A 17,964-nucleotide genomic window follows, 5' to 3' on the forward strand; every position below is an offset into this window, starting at 1 on the left:
GCCAATAGTTCTCCCATTATTATGAGGTAATAAACCGCGCACCCAAAGCAAGCTACTAGCAGCTGGCTAATACTCAAGAAGATAGCCACCAGCTGTTGATTCCTTTACGCTCTTCGTTGATTTTGTACCTTTTTATGCCGCTTCCTCGGCCCCGACGCCGCTTATCCCCGAGCCCGCCAGGGAATAAGAGTTGCAGACTTTAGATATTGGATCTAGCGCCTTCAAGTTCCAGGTTTCCGATATCTGCCAATCGAATTGTCCTCCACCACACCAGGGATTAGTACTCGTCGAATCGATAGCTCTGGGTAACCTCATAGCCTAGCATTCCTAAATGTTGAGTGTGCTGCCCCAGGCCCTCAACATGCTCTCAGCCCGTGCACTTCACTGACCTCGAGATTGGAGGAGCAAAGTAGAAGCAAAATTTGACCACAAATCCACTGTATAAGCTCTCTCTCTCAGATATAATTTCTTCGAGCCGTTTGGCTAAGCCATCCCCACCCATATTGGGAATATGGCGCCTCAAAGACAAGGAGAAAGGTCCTGGACGGGATCCCAAAGCAGCACTTTCTTTGGGAAGTCAGAAACCATGAGTCGGAACAGGAAAAACTAATATTCCCGAAGCCATGATCCAGGTCCACGGGTACCTATCACGTGATACGCTAACCTAGGTACGGGAAAGTCAAGACAGTTGAGGTCCCGAGGTCACTGGGGGCCGTTGGAGCGGAGAAGGTCCTCCAGGAGAGCGTCCGCATGCACAAATGTCAGGACTCTGGACAAGTGCAAGAGTAGTTGGCCAGTATGAATTATAAATGAGTATATTTTTTCATTTTTTATTTTTTTCCCTTGTTTTCTTTTCTTGAAATCACCAGTACGTTCTGCCAAAGTCAGTTCAGGTTTGGAAAATCATGAATTGGGGGGAGAAACGGCGAAGCAAAAAACTATATATCCATGAAATCACACAAGACGTCCTTCTCCGCTGTGTATCTCCCAGGCTATATTTGTGATTGAGAACGGTTTCAAACCAAGTCGCTTAATCTTATCATGATGGCTTTCGCAATCCTCTTTTAAGATGATTCCTGTGGCCGAGGTCGAAAGACTGAGATGAAAGGTTGGTGCGAGCAGGGCCATCCACAGTCAGCTGACCCTGGCGCACTCTGAAATTCACTCACGAGAATCAAAATTTTTTTGCAGGACGGGGATATTCAGGCTGCGACCTGACCTTCTGCTTCGTAAAAATTGGATTCGTGCACCTTGGGTAGCTGGAAGGACGAGAGTAAATATAATTTTCGAGAAGCTCGATGGCTCGTCGGGAGCTGGGGCTTGCCCGTAAGAACTGCCATCGCCGGGGTAAAAAGCATAGGAGCAGATGTCAGTTTGGATGTCTCCCCCTTTTTAGCCTTGTCTCAACACCTCTTAGCTTCGAGAGAAGAATAGTTGGTAGCTTTGGTTGAAAGACGGTTCCCCAGCGTTGCGAACCAGTCCCGTCGAAGCTCATCACTTGCTTGGAGACCGTCCCACGAATCCACAACACGACCACCGACCACACGCCCGAGCGCTCTTCAGCCACACCCTGTTAACCTCCTCTCGTGACGGTCCATCTATCTTCGACGTCGAAATCATCATCAATGCCCTGGTTTTCCCCGTGCCCACTCATCCTCGTACCATAGCAGTTGCGTGTTTGTTGCGACCGACCGTGCTCTGCAAGTTCCAATTCAGGACCTGGGGCTCTTCCCACCACCCCGCCTCCTCATAAGCGACACGGAAGTCGATCCCTCTCCAGACCAGACCGACTCACAGCTACTCTTATACCACTGCGAACGCGCCAACGACCGAGAGTGAGCAAGTATCAGCCCCCAATCTCCTGCCAATCGTTTCTGTCCGAAATTCCTTCAAGGTGAGCTTCGATTCGTATACTTTTCCCGTTCCACTCGCGTGTCGGGAGACATCCGTGTTTGCCCCCCTGCCAGCGTCTTGGGCTGCCCTTTTGACCTCCTCGACCACCTCAAACCTCGTTTTGTTGTGGCTTCAGGCAGCGTTCTAGTTTCTCAAACTTACCGATTTCCCAACTGCATTTATTCACTCGGCTCTTTGCCCCTTCCGACCCACCAATGTTACCTTGTCTTGTGGCGTGACGCAAATGCTCATGGGTCATTTTCAGGCCGACATAAACAAATCCCTCCGACTCTAGACTCTCCATCGCGGCTCGATCAAACCTGCCTCTTCCTCCTGCTATCGTGTGGCGTTTAGCTACACTGGCATCGAGAACCGAACCCGAGTACATGTGGGTGTCTGATTAGTGGTGACAATGAAGGGTTTCAGACAGAGAGTGGTGAGTGTCTCGGAGGTTCTCTCGTGCGCCGCACTGAGCTGGGCCCGATCATCCCCGTTGGGTGCTGAATTTCGCTGAATGTCCTAGCACGAGCAGTTGTCGAGAGCGAAAGACAATAAATCTTCGAAGAAGAAGGATTCCTCGAACGCCTCCTCCCAGAACTCCACCAATCTTGGGATTCATCATGGCCAGCAATCCCCCTCTCCAAATCAGGTCACACCAACATCGTCGACCACATCCGTGAATGATATTAGAGGGAAGGCCCCTGAAGATGGTTCGCAAGCGGGAGCATATCCTCCCGGTCAGTATTATGTCCCGCAGAGTGGAGGTGTCGTTAGTCAACCTGTAAATAACGGAGGCCCAGGCACTCCGACGAAGCAACCGATTGCCCCGAGTGTGGTAATCAGCCCCAGCGCACCGGTGAGTACTCGCTTCCCACTAAAAGTTCCCTGGTTAGATGCACCTGCTTGCGATCTCTCTGAATACTGACTATTGCGTCCTCGCTCTAGCATGCCCCCCCGCCCGGAGCCGCCGAAACCATGCCGGGAGATTTGGCCCCTCCCAGGAAGTCTCATGTTTTTGATCGCCTTCAGACAACACCCAAAGACATGTCTGAAGGCATTCGAACCCCGAAGCGCCAACATTCCTCGCGATTCGATATCTCCGACCAGCGACAGAGGGAGCTCGAGAAGCTTCCAGGCTTCCACGAAGTGCCACCCAACCGTCGTCAAGAGCTGTTCATGCAGAAGATTGACCAATGCAACATCATCTTTGATTTCAACGACCCTACCGCGGATATGAAGCCGAAGGAAATAAAGAGACTGGCTCTCCACGAACTCCTGGACTATATCGCCAACAACCGCTCAGTTATTACGGAACCAATGTATCCTCGCGTGGTCGAGATGTTTGCGAAAAACTTGTTTCGACCGATCCCCCCGCCAATCACGCCTCAGGGCGAAGCGTTCGATCCGGAGGAAGATGAACCAGTTTTGGAGGTTGCCTGGCCCCATATACAAGTAGTCTACGAGTTCTTCCTGCGATTCATCGAAAGCCAGGACTTCAACACAAATATCGCAAAGGCATACATAGATCATCATTTCGTGCTTCAGGTACTATCCCTTCAACTTAGTGCCCTCTATCGCGCTGAATCGTGCTGACTCGCTTGTAGTTGCTAGAGCTGTTCGATTCAGAAGACCCGCGAGAGCGCGATTTCCTCAAGACGACGCTGCATCGTATTTACGGAAAATTTCTGAATCTACGGTCATATATTCGCCGATCTATAAACAACGTCTTTTTCCAGTTCACCTATGAAACTGAGCGATTCAACGGAATTGCGGAGTTGTTGGAGATTTTAGGATCCATTATCAACGGCTTTGCTCTTCCGCTGAAGGAGGAACACAAGCTGTTCTTGACCAGAGTCCTTCTTCCCTTGCATAAGGTCAAGAGCCTCAGCATGTACCACCCACAGCTGGCCTATTGTATCGTCCAGTTTCTCGAAAAGGACTCGACGTTGACGGAAGATGTATGTGACCTGCGGACCCTTCGCCCGTTGCCTCAGATAAAGCCTAACAGTCTCTTTCAGGTTGTCCTTGGCCTGCTACGGTATTGGCCCAAAACGAATAGTACTAAGGAAGTTATGTTCCTCAATGAAGTCGAAGACATTTTTGAGGTGATGGATCCAGCGGAATTCGCGAAAGTCCAAGAACCATTGTTCCATCAGTTGGCCAAGTCGGTTGCCAGCCCACACTTCCAGGTTCGTTCCACACCTGCACAAGTGCCTCGAGGAAGCTGCTAACGCTCCCAAAATAGGTCGCTGAGCGCGCGCTCTACTTCTGGAACAATGAATACTTTTGCAATCTGGTCAGCGATAATGTCGAGGTCATTCTGCCAATCATGTTCCCACCACTTTTCGAAAATTCAAAGGGTCATTGGAATAGGTATGTGGTCTTTTTCGCGCTTCTTTGTTATATTCTAGCGTGTCTAATTATTTCCTCAGGACCATCCATAGCATGGTCTATAATGCGATGAAAATGTTCATGGAAATTAACCCCCAGCTTTTCGATGAGTGCTCCCATGAATATAACGAAAGACAGAATAGCGCTGAATTGCGCGAAAAGGCTCGACAGAGTCGATGGGACAAGGTTGCTGAGAAGGCTATACAGAGACAAAATGGAGTCACCCTGCCTCGCGGTCCATCATCTGCTGAAATCCCACTGCAACTGGATGACATTGATGCTATCGCTCAGGACAGCCAAAAACGTCTCCATTCTCTAAAGCTTGATGAACCTGGCCCAGCAAAGGATCGAAGGCCCCGAGAGGGCTCAATTACATCGGTAGGTACCGAGCATGTTTGATCGCTTGTATATCATGCGTGGTTCAATTTCCCACAAACTCCTCACGGGGTGTTACCCCATCTCCTGATTTATTATCCGTTGCTAAGAGTTTGTCGTTTAATGGACAGAAAGCGTGATTCTAACGTGAGAACGTCCGCTACTCCAGAGACGACGCCGTGGTCCCCTTGATGACGGGAGAAGGCGACGAAGTAACAGCGGCAGCGAGATTCGACCGCGCCGGCGATCCATTGGGTCTTCGGCAGTCATGGGTTTGGCGCGAAGCAACTCGATGAAATAATGATTCTGGTCTTCTCTCCGGGTGCGGCATTTCTCATACGTTTGGGTCGACGTTCGTCCCTCTTAGGGTGGGCCAAGGGTAGCTTTGAGCGGTATTCCGCATCGATCCATCTTTCCCATCTCCATTTCCTTATTTCAAATTCTTTTGTGTACATGGCTTTCGATATTATTCTTTCTTCATCCGCACTACTCGTCAGTTCTGTGGGTTAGCGGATATTCTAGTTGGACTATTAGAACTGTGTTCGGGTCTGGAAAACAGGTGCAGCGGCGTTTCCATCAATCGATATTGATGTCGATGGCTTCTTTTTGACATTGAAATCATCATGATGAATTACTTGAGACATAGCCTGGAACAATCACCTTCATCCTACTACCATGCATTGCGCTTTGCACTTTCGTGATGCACGTGCTCTTAGCGTCCTGCCGGTATCATTGGCCAATAACATTATTAGCCGATATAGACGCGCGGCAACCGGGCCGGGTTAACAATTTTCAAATTGCCTATTATGGACTAGCGTATCGTTCGGGGTCTCTGCGATACCCGCGTTCTGCTTGCTGCTTTCTGCTCTCGCTCACTTGCGGGCCTGGATTTGCGCGACCTTGACTTTCTACTTTGGCTTCCCCTCCACGAACTCCCTTAGACGCTCTTTGCCTGTATTTCTCTCCCTTGCCTCTCCGCTCCCTACTTGATTTCTTCCTCTTAATTTTAATGACCTGACGACCCTTCTATACTGTCTCCGTAATTTCTTATGCGACAGTCCTCGAACCGGAGCGAAGCTTAAGCTTACCAATTTGGATTGTTATCCCGCCTATGAGTACTACGGGCACGAATACCGGCGCTGCCTATTAATCGGAGCCGGCCTGGGGCCTGGCAGATTCTTTCGTCTTGCCTTACCTGCTGTGAACCCCTCTGGTGAGGGTGGTTGTAGCAATGGAGCGAAACATTGATATTTACGCCAGCAAGCTGGGGGATGAGAAGCTGGGTGCGTCTCTGAATAAGGCTTGCGAATTAAAACGAAAGCAAGCAGGTGCAGCAACCTCTGTTCTTTTGTGCTGACCCGACTGTCGTTAGATATCAAAATCAGGGCCAATGTCGCGGTCGAATTGCGCGACAACATCGAACCCCTCTGCTCGGGTGCAAGCTATCCTATCTTTCTTTCTAAACTATGGCCGGTGTTCAAGAGCATCCTGAGGGGTGAACCGGTGTTCACAAATTCATCCCTCGAGCAGGTTAGTTGGACCGGGGTTTTACCTGCATTCTTGGTTTGCTGGTGTGTTTTGCTGAGGCTTACACCTTGTGATGAATTTTGCTAGAAACTACGGAATTGTGTTCTTGAAACCCTTCACCGGCTTCCGATGATGTCCCCCGACGTGGAGCCCTACGCCGCTGACATGGTTGATTTGTTAATGGACCTTGTACGAATCGAGAATGAGGAGAACGCGGTTCTATGCATGAAGACCATTATGGATCTGGAACGCAACCAAGCGAGGGCGACCGCCGGGCGGGTACAGCCTTTCCTTGAGCTCATCCAGGAAATGTTTCAGACCATGGAGCAGGTTGTTCGAGACACTTTCGATACTCCGAACCAAGCGACTCCCGCTGGAATGCCCTCGACACCTGGGGCCTCCGCTCAGACCTTCCAGTCTCCTCGACCTAGCTCTCCGGCTGCCTCGGTTCCTGATCTTGGCCCCGACCAACAGACATCTAATAATGTTCTCCTCAAAGGCATGCACTCGTTCAAGGTCCTTGCGGAATGTCCGATTATCGTCGTTTCTATTTTCCAGACTCACCGGAATTCCGTGTCTGCTAATGTTAAGCTCTTTGTCCCGTTAATCAAAAGCATCTTGCTCTTGCAAGCGAAGCCGCAAGAGAAGGCCCACGCTGAAGCCGCTGCGCAGGGAACCATTTTCACGGGGGTGTGTAAAGAGATTAAGAACCGAGCAGCGTTTGGGGAATTCATCACCCTTCAGGTGAAGACGATGAGCTTCCTAGCATATCTCCTTCGGTTACAACCACACCAGTTGCAGGATTTCCTCCCAACTCTGCCGTCCGTCGTTGTTCGCCTTCTGCAAGACTGCCCCAGAGAGAAATCCAGCGCTCGAAAGGAGTTGCTTGTTGCTATTCGCCATATCATCAATTGCACCTACCGGAATATTTTCCTGGACAAGATAGATCAGCTTCTCGATGAGAGAACCCTGATAGGTGACGGCCTGACTGTGTATGAGACAATGAGACCGCTGGCATATAGCATGCTGGCGGACCTCATCCACCATGTTCGTGAGCATTTGAGTCGCGACCAGATTAAGCGTACGATTGAGGTTTATACCAAGAATCTTCACGACGATCTCCCCGGGACAAGCTTCCAGACAATGAGCGCCAAACTCCTCTTGAACATGGCAGAGAAAATATCCAAGCTGGAGGACAAACAGGAGGCGCGATACTTCCTGCTCATGATTCTCGATGCTATTGGTGACAAGTTAGCGGCCATGAACTACCAGTTCCCTAATATTGTGAAACTTCACAAGATCTACCAAACCAGCAAGAAGGAGGAACCGAGCCCCGAAAGATATTTGGCGGATAAAGACCACCCTCCCGATTGGGACGAGATCGATATCTTTTCGGCCTCACCTCTCCGGACGTCTAATCCGCGGGATCGTGGTGCTGACCCTATTGCCGAAAATGTTTTCCTCTTCAAGAATCTGATCAACGGTTTGAAGAACATATTCCATCAGCTCAAGAATTGTAACCCCGACCACATTCAGATTGATCCCAATAACGTTCCAATCAATTGGTCTGAGGTTTCCTATGGTTACAACGCTGAGGAGGTTCGGGTTATCAAGAAGCTGTTTCATGAGGGTGCGCGAGTATTTAGATACTACGGCGTGGATCAGCCGGAACCAGAAGTGAACTTTTCCTCTCCTTTCGATTTCCTTACCAGCCAATATACGGCTCCCATGCCACGTGAAGAAAAGGAGCTTCTGGAAAGCTTCGGGACGGTATTCCATTGCATTGATACCGCGACCTTCCACGAGGTTTTTCACACTGAGATACCCTACCTCTTCGACCTCATGCTTGAACATGGTGCTTTGCTCCATCTCCCCCAATTCTTCTTTGCCAGCGAGGCGACATCTCCGGCTTTCTCAGGAATGGTCTTGCAGTATCTTATGGATCGAATTCACGAAGTCGGTACACCTGATATGGCTAAAGCGCGGATTCTTTTGAGGATGTTCAAGTTGTCTTTCATGGCGGTGACGCTGTTCTCGGCGCAGAACGAACAGGTCCTACATCCTCATGTGTCGAAGATCGTGACCAAATGTCTCGAACTCTCGGTGACGGCTGAAGAGCCTATGAACTACTTCCTTCTGCTGCGTTCTCTGTTCCGCAGTATCGGCGGGGGCCGGTTTGAGCTTCTCTATAAGGAAATCCTTCCACTCTTGGAAATGCTCCTGGAGACGTTCAACAACCTGTTGCTTGCTGCTCGGAAACCTCAGGAAAGGGATCTTTACGTTGAGCTCACACTCACTGTTCCTGCTCGACTGAGTCATCTGCTTCCGCATCTGAGCTACCTCATGCGTCCCATAGTTGTGGCTCTGCGCGCGGAATCTGACCTCGTTGGACAGGGTTTGCGAACCCTAGAACTGTGCGTTGATAATCTGACGGCTGATTATCTGGACCCAATCATGGCTCCTATAATGGATGAGTTAATGACAGCCCTCTTCGACCATCTCCGGCCGCACCCCTACAACCATTTCCACGCACACACAACAATGCGGATCTTGGGCAAGCTGGGTGGGCGAAACAGAAAGTTTTTGAGCCATCCTCCTGACCTCACTTTTGAGCAATACGCGGACGATTCTCCCAGCTTCGACATTAAGCTGATCGGTCCTAGTGAAAAGCGGCCCTTCCCAATTGGAATTGGTGTCGACCTCGCCATTGCTAAGTTAATGGAGGTTTCCAAGCACCAGTCGGACGCATACTACAAGCAGCAGGCCTTCCACCTGATCTCCTCTCAGCTAAAGCTTTATATTGGATATGAGAACATCCCTGATGACATGGCGTCCCTTCTCCGTTTGCACGCAAATGACCTCTTTGAGAGTAAGACTTCCGCCATGGCTGACATCCTCGAGAAGTCAGAACGTTCAAGCTCGATTCCGAAAAAGCTATCACAGGAAGGATCCTTAAAGAAACTCCTCAAGGCCGCCATCTTCGCCACTACTCTTCCCGGCCTTAAGCAAAATGCAACCGCGTTTGTAGCTGACGTTTGCAAGCACTTTGCGATGGTGGAAGTTGGGCGGTCTCTTGCGCAGGCCAGGCATACCCGAAAGCCGTTTGATGTCTCCAGTGGCGAAGGTTCTGTTTACCTTGACTCGCGGATTTTTGCGGAAGCCGTTGTTGAATCCCTGTCTTCAGACAATGCTGATGTCCGCGACGCCGCCAAGATATCCCTGCAAGTGCTTAAGGATGCTGCCGTGACAATCTTCGGCTCTCCTGAGCGTGTTACGAAGCTGCCCTTCTTCCAACACCTGGGCCGCGTTTTTTGCCACAGCTGTCATAGCGAGGAATGGTTTACAAAGGCCGGGGGCAGTCGAGGCATTCATCTCTACGCCACTGAGTTAGATCTCGGCGATGCGTGGCTGTTCGAGAAGCAAGCAGAATTCGTCAGGGCATTGACGTATGTAATCAAGGATACACCATCTGATCTCCCAGCCAATACCCGGGCACGGGCGCAAGAGACATTGGACTTGATTCTGCGGAGATGCTGCAAGAACATGTCCAAGGATGATTTGAAGAACGAAAAGAGCCGCCTCTCCTCCCTTTGCGGGTTCTTCGTTTATGAGCTCTCTCATATGAACAAGCACGTCCGCGAAGTGTCCCGCCGCAGTTTCTCCACCATTGCCGAAGTTTTGGGATGCGAAGTACACGAACTCATCTTCCCGGTTCGGGATCGTCTGTTGCAGTCGATATTCAACAAACCGCTACGCGCCCTACCATTTCCTACGCAGATTGGCTTCATTGACGCAATCACCTTTTGTTTGAGCCTTCGCAATAACATCGTAACTTTCAACGAGGCCTTGAACCGTCTTATGTTAGAGTCTCTCGCCTTGGCCGACGCTGATGATGAAAATCTTGCATCGAAGCCGGGTGAATTCAAGAATGCGGAGATGATCGTGAACTTACGCGTTGCCTGCCTTAGGCTCTTGTCTATGGCTATGAGTTTCCCTGACTTCGCCAATACGCCGCAAAACACCAGCCGTGCCCGCATCATCTCTGTGTTCTTTAAGTCGCTCTATGTCCGGTCTCCTGAAGTCATCGATGCAGCGAATGCAGGCTTGAGGGACGTCCTGACCCAAACCAACAAGCTTCCCAAAGACCTGCTTCAGAACGGCTTACGCCCAATCCTCATGAACCTGCAAGATCCAAAGCGGTTGAGTGTTGCGGGTCTGGATGGTCTTGCTCGGCTGCTGACTTTGCTGACCAACTATTTCAAGGTTGAGATCGGTGCTCGGCTATTGGACCATATGAAAGTCATTGCGGATGATGCGATTCTGCAAAAAGTGTCATTCAGCCTCGTTGAACAGAGTCCTCCTATGAAGATTGTAGCTGCAATCTTCAACATTTTCCATCTTCTTCCCCCAGCGGCCACCTCATTCATGGAGAATCTTGTGAACAAGGTGCTTGATCTGGAGGAAAAGCTTCGTAGGACCTCGAGCAGCCCCTTCAGAAAGCCGATTGTCAAGTATCTTAACCGGTACCCTAAGGAAACTCTGACTTTCTTCTATGCTCGTTTCAAGGATGAGCGATTCGGGCGTTTCTTCGATCAAGTTCTTTCAGACACTGAGAGTGAGGCCCTTCGTGCTGCAATTGTTGCAGATACGGATGGATTCATGGCGGCTGCGTTTGGGCAGGAGCAAGCTGATGGCAAAAATACTGCCGCTATCAACGGAATCTATGCTGTTCATGCCATATCGTCCCACGAGTCAACGAAACGCTGGCTTGTTTCCCATCCCGAGCTCAAAACAAAGGTCCTTGCTTCGGCTAGGGATCTTCAACGGAAGCTGCGTGGTGATAATCTTCTACCTAGCGAGCGCCTGAGGGTTGAGCAGGCCGAAGACCAGCTCATGAACATCGCCACAACCTACCTTGCGGAGTCGTTGCAAGACCTTGACTTCCTTTTTGAGGTGATTGATGGCCTCTCTGCGGGTGAACTCAAACGTGGCCTCGTATTCCCGAAGTTTATCTACCGGCACATCATTACCAACGACTCAATCGATTATCGGCGCTCGGTCATTATGCGCTGCCTGGACCTGTATGGCCAACGCTCGTGTTCCCAGAAGATGAAGACCTATGCCTTCCGCCACCTGGTCAATCCCATCTTCGCAATGGATGTTCAATCGACGTGGAATAGTCCTGCCGAAGGCCCAAAGTTGATGGATAAGAGCATGACTGAGTTTATCCAAAATCGTCTCTGGAAACCGCAGGTTACGGATTTAAGTGAAGAATCGAGTCAGCCTGGCGTCGACCATTCCCGTATGGAACTTCTACAGTTGTCGGCGTTGTTGATTAAGTATCATCACTCGACTGTGCAAGACTCGCGCAAGGACATCATAAAGTTCGCCTGGAACTATATTCGCCTGGAGGATATCATCAATAAATACGGCGCCTATGTGCTTATCAGCTATTTCATTGCACATTATGAGACGCCGTTCAAGATTGTGGTCCAGGTGTACGTGGCGCTTCTGAGGGCGCATCAGAACGAAGGGAAAGCTCTTGTAACTCAGGCTTTGGATGTCCTTGCTCCTGTTTTGCCCACCAGAATCCTAGCGGTCGCGAACAGCAACGCGAACAATAACAACAACCCTCAGACGCAAGACACAAGGTATCCACTTTGGGCTAAATGGCCTCGTCGAATCCTCGCCGAAGAGACTGCGAATCTTCAACAGGTCATGAGCATATTCCAGTTCCTCGTGCGTCAACCGGACTTGTTCTATGAATCGAGAGAGCATTTCGTGCCTCTCATTGTGCCTTCTTTGATCAAGATTGCTTCGCCCCCAACGAACCCATCGCACGACAGTAAGAAACTTGCGCTCAATCTCATCAATTTGATCTGGCTCTGGGAAGAGAAGCGAGTGAATTCCAGCCATTCGCCCGCCCTCAACGGTGGACCGGAGTCACCGAACTCAAAAAAGCGACCACTTGAAGACGCTCAGGGTACGGCCTCGCCTTCTCCAGCACTTGCGCCTCCCCGCGAGCGCTCCGAATATATGGTTCCTTCTGACCTCCGAGCTGCCTTGACAAAGTATCTCATTACTTTCATAACTACTTCAACCGATCGGTTCCAGGTCCCGGCAGCCCGATTCCGCGAGCTCCAGTCTTCCAAACCACAAGCCCCAGTGCATACGAGTGACATGCAAAAGAAAGCGGTTGGATTGCTGAGGAATCTGATGGCTCCGGCTTACTGGGGTGACCTTAATATTGACCTCTATCAGAAGGTTACAGAGCCAATTCTCACGCAGGAACGAGGCGAGAAGCCTGTCGAGAAGTATGTCACGGGTGTGGTGAATGCTTTGCAGGTTATACGGATTCTTCTGGCATCGAAGCCGGATGAGTGGGTTGCCGCGCGCGTCCCGTTAATCCAGCGGCTCTTTGAGAAACCTCTTCGATCGGACAATCCGGAAGTTCAGGACGTCCTCCACGGTCTCGAGACGGATGTGGATATTAGCCCCAAGCTTCCCCCCCCCATCCAGCGGGTTTTGAGCGCCCTTCCTGATGACCAGCCAGAAGATGATGACGCTATGGACGTAGAAAATTCTCCTTCCGAATTTGTCACATACCTGTCGGCTATCGCGACGGAGACGCTGTCTGCCAGCAACTACATTTCCAGCCTGAACATCCTCTGGTCCCTTTCGAAGAGCAAACCTGCAGAAATGGACTCTCATATCCCTCAGGTTATGAAGGTCTTCTCGCAGAAATTGGCGAAGGAGCACGTTGCCGGCTCCGCCAATAATCAGAATCAGCATTCAGCAGGACAAAAGCCGACCGATGGTACCCCGGATCCTCAAGAATACGAGATCGGTGTTGACCTTATATACAAGACTATCGACTTGATATCCGTGCGCATGTCTCACCTGGGAGAGCAGAGGAGACCTTTCTTAAGCGTCTTAGCACAGCTTGTCGAGCGATCTCAGAACGAGGGACTTTGCACAAAAGTGCTTACCATGGTTGAGTCCTGGATTTTCCATTCGACCGAATCATGGCCTACACTGAAAGAGAAAACCGCTGTCCTCCATAAAATGCTACTCTTCGAGCATCGACAGACTCCTGACATGCTCCATAAATTCCTCGAACTTGTGATTCGGATATACGAAGATTCGAAAATAACTCGAACTGAGTTGACAGTCAGGCTAGAGCATGCATTTTTGGTTGGCACGAGAGCTAAGGACGTCGAAATGCGGAATCGTTTCATGACCATTTTCGATCGAAGCCTGACGCGTTTGGCGAGCTCCCGACTCAGCTATGTCTTGACTTGTCAAAACTGGGACACCCTGGCGGACTCCTTCTGGCTTGCGCAAGCATCGCATTTGATTCTGGGATGTGTCGACATGACCGCTCCAGCTCGGCTTCATACGGACGACTTCACTGTATATCCCCTGTCCTTCTTGTTCGGGAATGCGGAGAAGGACCCGAGAAGAGCAGAAATTATGGTTGATAATCAGTTGGAGACGTTCATTGCTGACCGCAAGCGTTTCCTTGGTGAGATTGCCCAAGTCAAAACTCGCGATCTGGTAGAGCCGCTCTGTCAACTCCAGCATACGGACCCCAGTACTGCCTATAGCTTGTGGACTGCACTATTCCCGATTTTATGGTCCACACTCTCACGAGAAGATCGTATCGATTTGGAAAAGGGAGTGGTGAGCCTCATCAATCGCGAATACCACCAGCGACAGGTGGACAAGCGACCGAACGTTATTCAGGCTCTGCTTGAGGGCGTCGTTCGCGCGACACCCCGCTTCAAAATCCCTCCACACGCCTTGAAGTACCTTAGCCGTACCTATGATGCTTGGTATACTGCGGCCAAGTACTTGGAGGAAGCAACCATCAACCCCGTCATTGATACTCCGACCCTTCGGGAGAGTAATCTTGATGCATTAGTGGAAGTGTATGCGGGTTTACAGGAAGATGACTTCTTCTATGGTACCTGGCGACGCCGATGCAAGTTCGTGGAGTCCAATGCTGCACTCTCGTATGAACAGCAGGGCATGTGGGACAAATCGCAGCAACTCTACGAAAATGCCCAGATCAAGGCGCGTTCTGGGGCAATGCCATTCTCTCAAGGCGAATATTTCTTATGGGAGGACCATTGGCTTATCTGCGCGCAGAAGTTGCAGCAATGGGAGATTCTCAGCGATTTTGCCAAGCATGAGAATCTGAATGATCTTCTTTTGGAGTCCGCTTGGAGAAACGTTGAGAACTGGCAGAGCGAGAATAACCGAGAGCAACTTGAATCTCTTGTCAAGTCTGTCTCTGACGCTCCGACTCCCAGGCGCACCTTCTTCCAAGCCTTTATGGCACTCCTGCAGTTCCACAATAAGAAGGAGAACATTCAGGAATTCAATGGTGTTTGCGATGAGTCTATTCAGCTGTCCATCCGCAAGTGGCTTCAACTGCCGAAGAAGATCACAAACGCCCATCTTCCGATTTTGGAACACTTTCAGCTTTTGGTTGAGCTTCATGATGCAAGCCACATCTGCTCCAGCCTGTCCCAGACCAACGACCGAAATCTGGATACAAAGTCTGCGGAGCTGAAGTTGTTGCTCGGAACCTGGCGAGACCGTCTGCCAAATCTGTGGGATGATATCAATGCCTGGCAAGATCTTGTGACGTGGCGGCAGCATATTTTCCAGCTCATCAACGCAACGTATCTCAGTCTGTTGCCTCCCCAGACGAACAATGTCGCTAGCAACTCGTATGCCTACCGTGGGTATCATGAGACGGCCTGGATTATCAACCGCTTTGCGCATGTTGCTCGGAAGCATCAAATGCCGGAGGTCTGTATCAACCAGCTCAGTCGGATCTACACCCTCCCAAACATTGAGATTCAAGAAGCATTTTTGAAGCTGCGTGAACAAGCCAAGTGCCACTACCAGAACCCGAAGGAACTCAACAGCGGGTTGGATGTGATCAACAACACGAATCTCAACTACTTCGGTGCGCAGCAGAAAGCTGAGTTCTACACTCTCAAGGGCATGTTTCTCGCTAAGTTGAACCACGTCAACGAGGCAAACGAGGCATTCGGCGTTGCTCTGTATTACGACCTGAGGTTGGCCAAGGCATGGGCCGAATGGGGCCAATATAGCGACGTGCGATTTAAGAAGGACTCGAATGACTACGAGCTAGCAAGCAACGCTGTCAGCTGTTACTTGGAAGCCGCTGGTCTTTATAAGAACGCGAAATCTCGAAAGCTGCTGAGCCGTATTCTTTGGCTACTTAGCTTGGATAACGATGAAGGAGTGGTGGCGGCCGCTTTTGAGAATTTCAAGGGTGACACGCCAGTCTGGTACTGGATAACGTTTATCCCGCAGCTCCTTACAAGCCTGTCCCACCGTGAAGCCCGCTTATGCAAAGCCGTCTTAGTTAAGATTGCGAAATTGTACCCTCAGGCGCTCTTTTTCTTGCTTCGTACAAATCGGGAGGATATGTTGAATATCAAGAAACAACATGACCAGAAGCAAGAAAAGCTCAGCCGTGCCCGCCAACAGGCTTCTCCGCAAAACAAGCCTGCACAAGCAAGTGCTGACGGCTCGCCTACGCAGAGCACAAACGGAACCTCTTCCTCGCCAACACAGGGTACTCCGAATCGGCCGGCTGGCCAACAGGGGGGACAGAATCAGAATCAGGCTCAGGCTCAGGCTCAGGCTCAGAAACCGCCCCAACAACCCCAGCAACAAGGACAATCTCAAGGACAAGCTCAGGCTAATGGGCAGAGTCCCGCTCAAAAACCTGCCCAAGCTCCCGCATCTGCTCAGACTCAACCACAGCAGCAACCCCAAGGCCAGCAGCAAGCCAATGGTCAGACTCCAGGACAACAGAATCAGCCGGCACAACAGCCCAATCAAACCTCGGAAACGGAACCAGAGAAAGAGCCTCTTAAAAAACCATGGGAGTACTCCGATGAGATTATGTCTGGTCTTAAAACGGCGTTCCCCTTGCTTGCTCTTTCTATGGAGACGATGGTGGACCAGATCCACAAGAACTTCAAGTGCCCACCAGATGAGGACGCATATCGTCTCATTGTGGCACTTTTGAACGATGGATTGGCCTACGTTGGTCGCATGCCCGGCTCTTACGCTCAAGACTTTAAGCTACCTTCAGCCACGGAAGCCAACATCACTCGCTTTGCTGAAACTATCTTGCCAGCTCATATTCGAAAATCCTTTGAAGCTGACTTTGTTGTCAAGAAGCCGACCATGTACGAGTACATTCACAAGTTACGTCGCTGGCGCGACAAATTCGAGGAGAAGCTTGATCGGCGACCCCAGATTCAGTTCCTGGAAAGCTACTCGCCGCACCTCAGCGAATTCCGATTTCTCAAATTTGAGGAGGTCGAGATCCCGGGACAATATCTTCAGCACAAGGACAAGAACCAGGACTTTATTCGTATTGATCGGTTCTTGCCGGACATTGATCTCGTTCGCGGAATTGGTGTGTGCCACCGTCGCTTGAAGATCCGTGGCCATGACGGGAGTGTCCATCCATTTGCTGTGCAGCACCCTGCCGCGCGCCACTGCCGGCGTGAGGAGCGCATCCTTCAACTATTCCGTATCTTCAATGGCGTGTTGGGCAAACGCAAAGAAAGCCGCCGGCGGAATCTATACTTCCACCTCCCTCTCATGGTTCCGTTGGCTCCCCATATTCGTCTGGTTCGTGATGATCCGTCATACATATCTATGCAGGGCATTTACGAGGACTATTGCCGGCGTGTTGGCATCAATAAGGATGAGCCTGTTCTGTTCACAATGGAGAAGATGAGAGCGTTGGCAGAGACAAAACAGAATGTAAGCAAGGTCTTGTTACCATTTTATATGATGACGACTAACGTTGCCCAGCGCACTGCCGATCAACAACAGGTCCTTCGAACGGAGATGCTCACGGCCATCCAGGAGAAGTGGGTACCACCTACTATGGTGCTGGATTACTTCCAAAAGACCTACCCCAATTTCGCAGACTTTTGGCTTTTCCGTCGCCAATTCTCCTACCAGTATGCGGCTATTGCATTCATGACTTATATGATGCACATGGGTAATCGGTACCCCAATAAAATCATGATCTCCCGTTCGACGGGCGACATCTGGGGATCTGAGCTCATCCCGATTATCAACCCGAGCAAGGCGTTCTTCTTTAATCCGGAGCAGGTGCCTTTCCGCCTAACTCCGAACATCCAGACATTGATGGGTCCGATAGCGACAGAGGGTCTGTTTGCCTGTGCGATCATGGCCATTGCCCGATGCCTCACGGAGACACGCCAGGAGCTTGACCAGCAGCTGAGCATCTTTGTTCGCGATGAGATGATGTTCTGGGCGACCACACACCATCGTGATCGTGGTGTTCTCTCCCCTCAGCACCTTCGGGAACTGGTCAATAACAACACGGATATCATCGTCAACAGAGCGATTAGCCTCGCCAGCCCGCCGGACGGGAACTTACCTGCGAACCAGACAACCATTGATCTCATCTCAAAGGCTGTGAATCCACAGCATCTGGCGTCAGGCGACGCTTTGTGGATGCCGTATCTCTAAGCTTCTGTTGCATCTTCTCCGTTCTTCAGTTGGCGTATTGTGATTTCGGCCGTGGGACTAGTGGTACGGACCGCTGTTTATGCACACGGGGTTTGAAAAGGTCTACTTGGTTTCTTTCTAGCGTGGCGCTTCGGGGTGAATATTGTGAACCTGGCGAGAGTTTGCATTTATAGTTTGTTACATTCCTACCTGTGCCTATTTACATTGCTT

The 17,964-nt window shown here is 50.6% G+C and overlaps 2 protein-coding genes across 2 annotated transcripts; both read left to right on the forward strand.

The window, feature by feature from the left end:
* Positions 1-2,306: 2,306 nt before the first annotated feature.
* Positions 2,307-5,395, forward strand: BJX67DRAFT_364290 (protein phosphatase 2A regulatory subunit RTS1). The gene is made up of 6 exons (XM_071030166.1): positions 2,307-2,749; positions 2,839-3,438; positions 3,498-3,851; positions 3,912-4,082; positions 4,139-4,266; positions 4,326-5,395. Exons 2-6 carry the CDS (start codon positions 2,869-2,871, stop codon positions 4,681-4,683), a joined length of 1,581 nt encoding a protein of 526 aa, XP_070882241.1. The 5' UTR covers positions 2,307-2,749; positions 2,839-2,868; the 3' UTR covers positions 4,684-5,395.
* A 495-nt stretch (positions 5,396-5,890) lies between these two features.
* On the forward strand, positions 5,891-17,754 carry BJX67DRAFT_384880 (histone acetyltransferase TRA1; the record flags this gene model as incomplete). The annotated part of the gene is made up of 5 exons (XM_071033741.1): positions 5,891-5,942; positions 6,032-6,189; positions 6,274-16,027; positions 16,094-17,013; positions 17,065-17,754. 5 exons carry the CDS (start codon positions 5,891-5,893, stop codon positions 17,752-17,754), a joined length of 11,574 nt encoding a protein of 3,857 aa, XP_070882242.1.
* Positions 17,755-17,964: the final 210 nt, after the last annotated feature.

Source organism: Aspergillus lucknowensis (genome assembly GCF_044049455.1).
Source record: "Aspergillus lucknowensis strain CBS 449.75 chromosome Unknown BJX67scaffold_54, whole genome shotgun sequence".
Taxonomy (NCBI): Eukaryota; Fungi; Ascomycota; class Eurotiomycetes; order Eurotiales; family Aspergillaceae; genus Aspergillus; species Aspergillus lucknowensis.